This window comes from Eublepharis macularius, chromosome 4 (genome assembly GCF_028583425.1).
Source record: "Eublepharis macularius isolate TG4126 chromosome 4, MPM_Emac_v1.0, whole genome shotgun sequence".
NCBI lineage: Eukaryota > Metazoa > Chordata > Lepidosauria > Squamata > Eublepharidae > Eublepharis > Eublepharis macularius.
Window position 1 is genome coordinate 170,340,213 of NC_072793.1, and position 11,156 is coordinate 170,351,368.

The 11,156-nt window shown below is 47.3% G+C and overlaps 1 protein-coding gene across 1 annotated transcript in view; it reads right to left on the bottom strand.

Moving 5' to 3' along the window:
- Positions 1 to 291: 291 nt before the first annotated feature.
- LOC129327821 (zinc finger protein 420-like) overlaps positions 292 to 11,156 on the bottom strand; it is a 35,357-nt gene continuing 24,492 nt past the window's right edge. The window contains exons 6-8 of the mRNA XM_054976574.1: positions 6,862 to 7,661; positions 5,765 to 5,894; positions 292 to 2,550 (exon numbers count right to left, since the gene is read on the bottom strand). Of these exons, the coding sequence (XP_054832549.1) occupies positions 1,511 to 2,550; positions 5,765 to 5,894; positions 6,862 to 7,661 (1,970 nt within the window). The 3' untranslated portion in view covers positions 292 to 1,510. The remainder of the gene's footprint in view (positions 2,551 to 5,764; positions 5,895 to 6,861; positions 7,662 to 11,156) is intronic.

Sequence of the window (11,156 nt, forward strand, 5' to 3'; positions counted from 1 at the left end):
GCTGCTGTGTGGTGCTGAGGACAGGTAGAAAATGTTGGGTGGTTACAAGTCAAGTATCCTACTACGCAGGGCTTTTTTCTGGGGAAAGAGGTGGTGGAACTCAGTGGCTTGCCCTCGGTGAAAATGGTCACATGGCTGGTGGCCCCGCCCCCTGATCTCCAGACAGAGGGGAGTTTAGATTGCCCTCCGTGCTACTCGGCGGCATGGAGGGCAATCGAAACTCCCCTCTGTCTGGAGATCAGGGGGCGGGACCACCAGCCATGTGACCATTTTCAAGAGGTTCCAGAACTCCGTTCCCCCACATTCTCCCTGAAAAAAAGCCCTGCTACTACGATGGCAGATGGGTCCTGAAGAATTATGTACTTCTGTGAGGTGGGGGAAAGTCAGGATTGGCTCTTTCTTTGGAGGAAGAAAAGCTTTGTTGGAGAAGCAAATGCATGCTGGGTAGGGCTGACAGGTCTCCTACTAGGGCAGAAGACCGCCTGCTGGCAGCCCTTGTGGTTCAGCTCTGCTCAGTAAAGGGGTGGGGTGGATAGGTGCCATTTTAATGCAACAACATCACTTTGGGGTGACTCCAGAAGTGATGTCATCATGTTGGGATGACTCAAGGACTTCCCCCAAACTCTACCATAAAACCATAGAGCATCGCACTGATGCAATGACATCACTTCTGGCCTCATGCCAGAAGGATGTTGTGGAACCACAACAATGCCTATGTGCATGTCCCCCGCAACCTTCCACAGGTTGCCAGTGCTGGTCTGACAACCCTAGCACCAGGAAACACCCATGGGCACCACATTAGGGGATCTCTGACCTATAGGAACAAAGGCCCCAATTCCTCCAAGGCTGTAGCCCACAGCCCCAGATTTTGGGAGGCCCTGAGGTAAGATGCTGTCAGGTGGGCCTCTTCCTCATCTCTCTGCACATGTTGAAGTGCAGCAGTGGGTGTTCCTAGGAGCTTGCTGCCCCTTTCCCGCTGGGTTGCAGCTGTGCCACATTCGTGGACGAGAAGAAAGTTCATGGCCGGCCTTTCTTCCGGGTCTTCTGTTGCATCAGCCATGTCTTTGGACACAACACTTCATCTGATTCTCTTTCAGCTACTGAAAGTCTCACATGCACACACGCCCATTTCATAGAGTCTGGTTTTCTTCTCTTCTTCATGTATTCTTTTCCTCAAAATATCAGAGCGGTCGGCGTTTTCGTGTCAAAAGCCATCACCATTGTTATGTTGTTGTCATACTTACAACAACACTGCAAAGTAGATCAGTATGGTTATCTTCCCCATTGCAGATGGTGTGTTTGAGGCAAAGAGAGAGACTATCTAATGAATTTGCAAGAGAGAGTAGATTCAAACTCGAGCCTTCCCAATTTGTTTGGTAGAAACAGCTGTGATTTCGCTAAGGCAGAAAAAGTTTTTAAGTGCTGCCCAAGTCTTCAATGACGATAAGGTCTTTTCTTTTCCAAAACCTTTTTTTTTTTTTGAGGGGAGGGGGCTAAATCCTGCAGGATATCAGACTGAAGAGCTATCTGGGTTCCTATGAATCAATTTATGCTTCATGAGATGGGAGCGGTCAGAAAAGCTGTCGCCGCAATCTAAGCACTTAAATGTTTTAAATCCTTTGTGGGTGTTCTGATGCAAGTTGAGGTGGGAGCTTTGGGTGAAGGACTTCCCACAGGTGGCACAGGTGTATGGTTTTTCTCCAGTGTGGATTTTGTAGTGCTTGTAAAGATTGGAAGACTGACTGAAACTCCGGCCACACGTTGAGCATTTAAAGGGTTTCTCTCCCGTGTGGGTCATCTTATGCTTCATAAAGCTGGATTTGTGGTGAAAGCTTTTCCCGCACTCGGTACACTGGTAAGGTCTCTCCGTCTTGTGGGTCCTCTGGTGACCGTAAAGCTGCGTGAGCTGGTCGAAGCTCTCCCCGCAGTTCGCACAATGGTACTGTTTCCCTCGCAAGTGGACCTTGCGGTGCTGGTAGAACTTGGAGCGCTGGCTGAAGTTCTTCCCGCACTCGGAGCACTTGTAGATGGTCACGCCAACATGCATCTTGAGATGCTTGCGGAGGTTCGATGACTGGCAGAAGCTCTTGCCGCAGTCAGTGCACTTGTAGGGTCTCTCGCCTGTATGCAGCCGCTCGTGTTTTGTCAGGTGCGAGTGCTCGCGGAAGTTCTTGCCGCAGTACGAACATCGATAGGGTTTTTCGCCTGTGTGGACTCGATGGTGATGGAACAGGTGTGACTGTCGACAGAAGCTCTTCCCGCAATGGGAACATTTGTAGGGTTTCTCAGCAGAATGGACAAGATGTGATTTTGGCCGAAGGTTCTCCTCACTCGGACACATGTTTTCTTTCCTGCCCTTTGGGACCACCTCAGTGGGTTTATTAACCTTATTTCCAACTTTTTTCTTTGTATCTTTGACCAGACTCTTATGATTCCCTGAGGTCTGCCCTGGATCAACACCTTGGAGAGCATCTGCTTCTGTTCTTCCCGGAGATGCATCTTCCTGTTGAAGGTTGCTATTTTTACTTTCATTCGCTGGCCCTTGTCCTGCTGTGAAAATACAAAGAGACAAAGAAAACCGTAGTATGAAATATGTTTGGCCCACGTTCAGATCTCCAATCAGTCCTCCAGGTCCGCAGTTCCCAGTCTTTCGGACATAGTGACCCACAAGTCCAAATTAACTTACTTGTTTACATTATTTATAGTCCCTCTTTCTCACTGAGACTCAAGGTGGATTACACAGTGTGAGTCAGTCCAGTCAATTCCAATGACATTCCAATAAACATGTAATCGTGTATATACATGCAAATTTGCAAAGATTTAAACCAGCAGAAATTCAATACAGAGTTCAAGAAATGCTGAAACAGCACGTTTCAGCACAACAGAGGAACTACCCAGCAGGATCATTTACTCACAGCAGTCGTAATAAAGTCTGTAGTCGCTCCCTATCCCTTTACTGATGCAACTCTCTGAGACTGCTTCCTTATCTTACAGTCCTCCAATCTGAGTTAAAAAGCTCTTTTGAAGAATTCAGTTTTGTATAGTTTTCAGAAAGTCCGGAAAGCGGGAGCTTTCCTAAACTCTTCAGGTAGGCTATTCCATAAAGTAAGGGCCACCACAGAGAATGCACGTATATGGGCAGCTGTTGTTTTTGCTCATCTGCAAGGTGGCACCTGCAGAAGACCATGTTCAGATGAGTGAAGCTGTCATGGTGGAACATAGGAAGAAACATGGTCCCAGAGGTATGCTGGGCCAAGGCCATGAAGAGCTTTGTGACTGCCAATATGTTGAACTGAGCCCGGTAACGGCCAATGGATTGACTGCAGAATGGGAGTAATATTCGTGGTCCTCATAGCTCCCAATAATAGCTGAGCTGCAGTGGAGTACCTGAGTTAACTTAGAGGGGAGATCTGTGTGGAGTGTATTACAGTAGTCAAGTCTTGATGGCACCATGGTATGGATCCAGGTGGCCTGATTGGCTGTGTCAGGGGGCAATCTTCCAGGCTAATCAGAGTTTGCAGAAAGCATTTTTTGCAGTTGCCTTAACCTGCTTTTCTAGCAGGAGTGCTGGATCCAGTATGACCCCTGGGCTCTTAAACTGAGTCTGCAAGGGTCAGACAAATGCTCTCAAAAGTAGGGAGTAAAATGTCCAAGCTCTCTGCCTTCCCAACCAGCATCACTTCCTTCTTGTCTAGGTTCAGTTTCAACTGGTTTGCTTTCAGTTATTTGACTGCAACCGTCAGGCAGCAACTCAAGATCTCCGCAATCTGCAATGGTCTGGCTAGAGAGATACTGAGCTGGGTGTCGTCTGCATATTGAAGGCATCCAGCTCCATAGCTATGAATGAGTTCTTCTAACGGCTTTACATAGGGATTGAATAATGTGGGGAATAAGAGCCAAGCTACAAGTGACGTCTGACACAGGTTGGACACTTGTCACCTTCCCTCAAGTTTTGATGGGAAATGTAGGCGTCCTGGTTTTACAGCTTGGCTCTCCATTACAGCTGCAAGACCAGGGCGCCTACATTTCCCATCAAAACTTGAGGGAAGCTGACAAGTGTCCAACCTGTGTAAGACGTCACTTGTAGCTTGGCTCTGAGACTGCATCCTGTAGAATCCTGGAGAATAAGATTGCACCCTGTGGAACCCCATGAGATAATTCCCATTCTGGAGATAGCTTAGCCCTATGCCACATCAAACAGAGCCCCGTGGCACAAGCTCTGCTCATGACCTGAGTTCGATCCTGGCGGAAGCTGGGTTCAGGTAGCCGGCTCAAGGTTGACTCAGCCTTCCATCCTTCCGAGGTCGGTAAAATGAGTACCCAGTTTCCTGGGGGTAAAGTGTAGATGACTGGGGAAAGCAATGGCAAACCACTCTGTAACAAAAAGTCTGCCAAGAAAACATCATGATGTGACGTCCCCCCCACCCATGGGTCAGTAACGACTTGGTGCTTGCACAGGGGACTCCCTTTACCTTTTTTATGCCACATCAATTTCCCCATCTCAGAGAAAACTAATTAAACGGGTGTGTATCCAGCCTTGCACAGACTTTATGGAGCAGGGCTTTCCTGCTTCCTCCTCCAGCCACAGACCACTGCACATCTCCCCCACCCTAATTTGTTCCTGAGGGTCAGTGGACCCACATGATATAGGGCAAAGTGAGGATTGCGGTGGGAGGAAGGAATGGTAGTAATCGGCACCCCCTCCTCCACAGATGGAAATGCTCTTCCACGAGAGGAACTGTTGGCAGGGATACATGCCAGCATAAAGTGTAAGGTTTTTCTGTAATAAAACAGCAAAGTCTCTGGCAAACCACTGGTCTGCTGACCCTGGCAATATCTATGAAAGAACTCCTCCTGAGACCCTGGAAAGCTAAGCTGGTGACGGTCCAATCAGAAAAAGACAAAAAAAGGGGGGATGGGGGTGAACCTAACTCCCCAAAAATGAATTAAGAACCAAGAAGGTTAAATGAGTTCAAATTGAAGGGCCCAGTATTAAAATTACTAAATATAGGACATAAATATATATCAATATATAACAACAACAACAACAACATTCAACTTATATACCACTTTTCAGGATGACTTAACACCCACTCAGAGTGGTTTACAAAGTATGCTATTATTATCCCCCCAACAAAACACCCTGTGAGGTGGGTGGGGCTGAGAGAGCTCCTAGAAGCTGTGACTGGCCCAAGGTCACCCAGCTGGCTTCAAGTGGAGGAGTGAGGAATCAAACCAAGTTCTCCAGATTAGAGTCCCACACTCTTAACCACTACACCAAACTGGCTCTCTATACAAAAATACATGTATTTATTACAATATAAAAACTATTACAGGCCCAAACAGAGCCTCAGTTCAGATTAAAATCATGCAGAGAACTCAAACAAGAACCTTATGTGACCCTGACCAAATGCGTTTCAGCCATATGGCTTTCTTCAGTGGTCAAGCATAGCTATTACACATTAGCTCCAGACAATGCAAAAATATTACAATAATTAGTCACTATAGGACACAGTTGGAATTACGTTCTAATTAATATCAGTAACTCAAGGCAGAGATGTACTTAAGAAGCCTCATTTAAAATCGCCTTCTGCCCTAGTCAGGGACACGTGTCTTGAGTGGTAATTCAAGCGTATACCTTCTTGTTTGGTCCAAAGAAGAGCAATTCTAAGAGCAATCTGGAGTAGCGTAGTAGTGTATAGTGCATCTCGTAAAGCATACTGTGTGCATAAGGCTCGCTTTTAAAGGCACAAAATATCCCTACCTGATGTGGCCTCCTCGTTGTTGCAGGTCTCCCAGCCAGCCTCTTTGCACACCTCTCTGTGCTCCGAACCTTGGCTGTCCTCCTCTGCTTCAGGGAAATTCGCCTCCATCTCCTGGACAGGGGATGGCACCTAGATCCCATTCAGGATACAGTAACATAACAGGGAGGGTTAACATCTCAGGTTGGAATTGGATTCCGCCCCATCTGTCATGCCAGTGAAAGACTCAATGACACAACCAACTTGCTTTCTGTGAAAAAGGAGGGGAGGATTTTGCATTGCAACTCGGGAAATCTCTGACAATTTGGGGGTGGTACCTGGGGAGAGTGGAGTTTATGGAAGGAGCTCAGAGGTGATTTGACATAGGATTGCCAGCTCAAGGTTGGAAAATATCTGGAGATTTGGGGGTGGAGGGTTAGGAGAAGGGAGGGACCTCAGTGGGGAGCCCACCTTTCAAAGTAGCATTTCCTCCAAGGGAATTGATCTCTACAGTCTGGAGATGAGTTGTAATTTCAGGGGAAGCCCAGACCCCTCGGGGAGTTGGCAACCCTAGGTGGCTCACCGGGCATACAGCAGGTGGCTCTAGCAAATGTGACTCTCTGTGAGTTGCTGAAGGAAGGCGCAATCTGTCTGTCGACAGGCAGCAATCCGATTTTGCAGAGACAGGTATTCCCATGAAGGTGGATCTTTTCCACTCTTAAGTAGCTTTGCTCAGGTTTTGGGATAAGAAGAGACAAAATGATACTCCAGGCACATTGTTCAGATAATGGTTCCCCCACTCACTCAGTAGAGGCTGGGGTGGGAAAACGTGCTGAACTTGAGTGACAGGGTGGTAGGCATGAAGGACAGGATAATCACTTTAGAAGACAGTTCCAAAGCAAATTCCTTGTGATTTGGGACTGGAGTCTGGGGAGGGTGAGAGGAAGGACCTAATTAGGGTATAACGCCATAGAGTCCACCCCATTGTTCACAGCCGCCATTGTCTCCAGGGGAACTGATCTCTGTAGGCTAGAGATCAGTTGTCATTCTCCATGCCTCACCTGGAGGCTGGCAACCCTACTGCCACCCAAACTTCCTGCCCCTGATGAAGCGGCCTCACCTGTTGTTCCCATGCCTCAGCAGTTTGCTGCCTCAACAGGAAGTCTTCAGCTAGGGCCACTGCCTGACAGCAAGTCTCTGGGCCGCTGTCCCGGACCCAGCTCTGCATTTCCGGGGGCAGGACAGTCAAGAATTGCTCCAAGATCAGCTGCTCCAGGATTTGTTCCTTGGTTTGTTTCTCCGCTTTGAGCCACTGGTTGCAAAGCTCTTGCAGATGGCTGTAAACCCCTCGTGGTCCTTCAGCTTCCTGATAGCTAAAATGCCTGAACTGCTGACGTTTCTGCTCCCTGCTAAAGATGTCCCCTCGCAAGATGGCTGCCTTTACTGTCCCATAATCCTCTCTGTCCCCGACATTCAGCTTCTTAAAGGCCATCTCAGCTTCTCCACAAAGGGCAGGCAGGAGCCGGGCCACCCACTCTTTCTTGGGCCAATGGCAGGCTTCAGCCACTTGCTCAAAGGAGGCCAAAAAGGCCTTGGCATCGTCCCATGGGGCAGTGGGCTGCTCTGGCGCCGGTGGGATCCCCCATCCTGAGTGGGGGGACTCCAAGGTCCTGAGGAACTCCTGCCACTGGGCCTCCCACAGCTGATGCAATCCTTCGCCAGGTGCCTGTATAAATTGCTTTCCAGATGTCTTTTGCAACAGTTCTGTAATACTCCCAGCCTGGATCACGTGGGGGGCCTTTTCCACTACCCCCATCCCAGATTCAAGGACTTGGATGCTCTGCTCCTGGCCTTTAGTCATGGGCTGCTCTTCTATGGGTGCCTTGCGTGGGGAAGCCAGGCCTGTTCTGTGCTCCTCTGCTGCCATTCACCACGCTGCTCCTTCAGTTCCTTGTGGGACTACGAAAGATGGCTGCCTGAGTCCTCTGAGAGGAGCTGAAGACACCAGGTTTGGTGTCCTGATTTGGTATAAGACAGCTTCAGATATTCAAGGGGCCCAGACTGATCCTCCAGGGTGGACTTGGCCTTTCTTGGCAAGGTCTCTCAATAGCCACTCAAGAAGCCATGGAACTTCCAGAGGAGAGCTTTTGGGGAGAAGAAACACCAAAGGAGAAATGAAGAGACAGAATAGATAGTCACCTTATGAACCACTGTATCATTCTCAGCCCCCTGAGACATAAATATGTACGTATGTACGTGTATGTGTGTGTGTGCGGGCGCATGTGCAGCAGGTAGGCTCCTTTCTATTGTGGATACAGAGATAGGCTACCTTGGAATAAGGACATTTTATTTATTTAACAGCCATGGCTAATAGCCATTGATATACCCATCCATCTCTGGGGGTTCCCTCTCTGTCTCCCTCTCTCTCTCTCTACCAATTTTTTTTTTAATCCCTGTTGTATTAGACCATCGCTTTTCCCAACGTTTCCAGCAGTGGGCAGCCAGTTGCTTTCAGGAAGCGCATGGGCAGTACAGGAAAGCACTTTGAACACTAGCAGCTCTACATAATATCCTTTCATGAGATTTGTATGTATACAATGGTAGTAGCTGGTAGAGAAAGTGTTACAAATTTGTACCTGGCTGAGAGGAAAACAACGGACTCTTGTCTGATTGCAGAAGGTAGTCTAGATACAACTATTATTTAGCCACAGTTCTGACAGACAGAACCCCCCCCTCAGACAGAGACGGTCCATCTAACTGTCACAGTTAATATTTATTTATTTACTTTCCCACTGAGATTCAAGGCAGACTACACAATATAATAAACAAACAATGCAATTAAGTATTATGAGACATCAACTGTACTAGGATATCAAAGCTGGAAACCATGCCAAAAAAAGGGGTCCGACGTGATATTTATTGGCAGGGCCCAGTGTCCATTAATTTGTCTAATCCTTTAAAAAGAAAAAAAACCTAGTATGACAGCTGGAGGAGACTGGGTTCTTCTTCCCAGAGACCAAAGGGCCCTTCCATTCCCTTTCCAATCGTGGCCACCTGGATCCTTCCAGGAAGCCCTCAAACGATGTACCAAGGGAACAGTCCACCCTCACTCCTCACCCGCTGATGTTTGGTATTCAGCGATACACTGCCTACATGCAGGTTCCACCTTGCAGTCAAGGATCACGCCCTGTTGCCATGTGTACCACTCTCTTCTTATATTTCCCACCTCTCTGTTTAAACTCACTGATTCTCTTGATTCTCCAGTCAGCCAGGCAAATCCATCCAGGCCCCAAATTCTCACTGCAAGGGAAAACTCTCAAAACAGCTACTTCGTTTCCAGCAAGTAAGACGGGGAGGATGGAGGGCAGGAAGAGGAAGAGGGAGGCGACTTCCCATCACCACCGCCAATGGAACTGTGACAGGCATTTAAAGGTCCTCTCTAGGAATCACACATTTGTCCCTTTAACCCATCTCAAGGCATGATCTTAAACCCCAGTCTCTGTCAGTTGGGTATGCAGTTGGCAGCTGCCAGCAGTTTTGGCGGACATCCTTCTCCTTTTAAGTAGCAAACACAGGCAGAAATTCAACCAGTGCAGTTTTCACCATGTGGACAGAGATCCTGCTGGCATCCTGCCCGTCATTCAAGCACCTCAGTATAATTAACATTCCCTTTCCTCCATGCTCTCCTCTCAACAACCCTGTGAAATAGGTTAAAGAAGAAGGGGGGGGGGTATCCTGCCCAGCCTCCTGTTTTCAACAATGGACAACCAGATACTTCTGGAAAATCCCCTGATCCAGGCATTTATTTATTATTTATTCATTATATTAGATTTTTAGTCCGCCCTCCCCACCGAGCGGGCTCAGGGCAGAGCACAACATTTTAATTTGCATAAAAACACATAAAAGCAGATACAAACATTACAATAAAATTTAAAACACTACATACAATAAAAACTTCTCCTCAGATGGCGATGGAAGAGTTCCTTCATTTCAGACATGGCCCATATATCCGTATCTATAGATATATATAGGGTGGTGGACAGATCTTTTCAAGTCAAGTCAAGTCAAGTATGGCCAGCGGGGGCCCAGCCTAGCCTCTGCCATATGCCTGGCGGAACATCTCTGTCCTACAGGCCCGGCAGAAAGATAATAAATCCTGCTGGGCCCTGGTTTCATTAGACAGAGAGTCTGATTTCAACAGACTTTCCCCATTGTTCTTCCCCAGTAACTGGCATCGAGAAGTAAACTGCCTCTATACAAGGAGGTTCTGTTTAACAGCCATGGCTAACAGCTTTATTTTTTTTTAAAAAAAAAAAACAAGATCACCTCTGGATTAGACAAAAAAAGTTGGAGAGAACTTAAACAAATTGGCCTAGAGTTACCTGTGGCTGAGGAAGGATTTAAAATCCAATCAGAATCCAACATGCAACCCACCACATCATAGTGGCTTCTAATACTGAGATGATGTAGGGGGGAAACATCCCTGACTGGGTTTATGGCTTGGGAGCTAAGGATATTCAGGAGGAAGAACTTGGGAGATGGCCAGCAAGACGGACAATGAGGATCCTTTGGAATCAACAATAAGAACCTGTGAGATTCATTTGAGAAAAGCTTCCCCGACAGAATTCCAGCTGCCCTAACTGCGACGGAGAGTTCGGGAGACAATGTTCAAGTGCTGGCGAAGCAAGAAATGGTTAATCTACCAAGGAACATAAGAAGAGCCTTGATGGACCGGATCAGTGGTCCATCTAGTCCAGCATCAGGTTTCACATTTTAATAGCACTTTTAACTTCTCCAACTAAATTATGCTGTGGCAATCTTTACAAACAGCATGCAAGTAAGCCTGTCCCTTGAAGAGAGCCTTAATGTGTAGAAATGGACAGGTAAAGCTTTTTATGGCCCGGACGTAAATGACATAATAATACCACTCTTCTAGACAGATTAGTGCCCCACTTAGAGTGATGTATAATAATAATAATAGTAATAGTAATAGTAATAGTAATAGTAATAGTAATAGTAATAGTAATAGTAATAGTAATAGTAATAGTAATAGTAATAATAGATTAATATACTGCCCTTCAGGATGACTTAACACCCACTCAGAGCAGTTTACAAAGTATGTCATTGTTATCCCCACAACAAACATCCTGTGAGGTGGGTGGGGCTGAGAGAGCTTCTAGAAGCTGTGACTAGGGTTGCCAGGTCCCTTGAGTCCCCCGGCATGAGCCTGGGAGCCTGGCACTTACCCCTTGCCAACTTCTGTGTCTTGCTTCGTGTGTGTGCACACACTCCCGACATGCATGATGATGTCACTTCCAGGAAGTGATGTCATCATGCAGGTCAAAGGGCGGCCCGGGAGCACTCCTGCGCTCGCCAAAGGGCTGAATCGCATCCCCCAGAGGCCCGATTTACCCT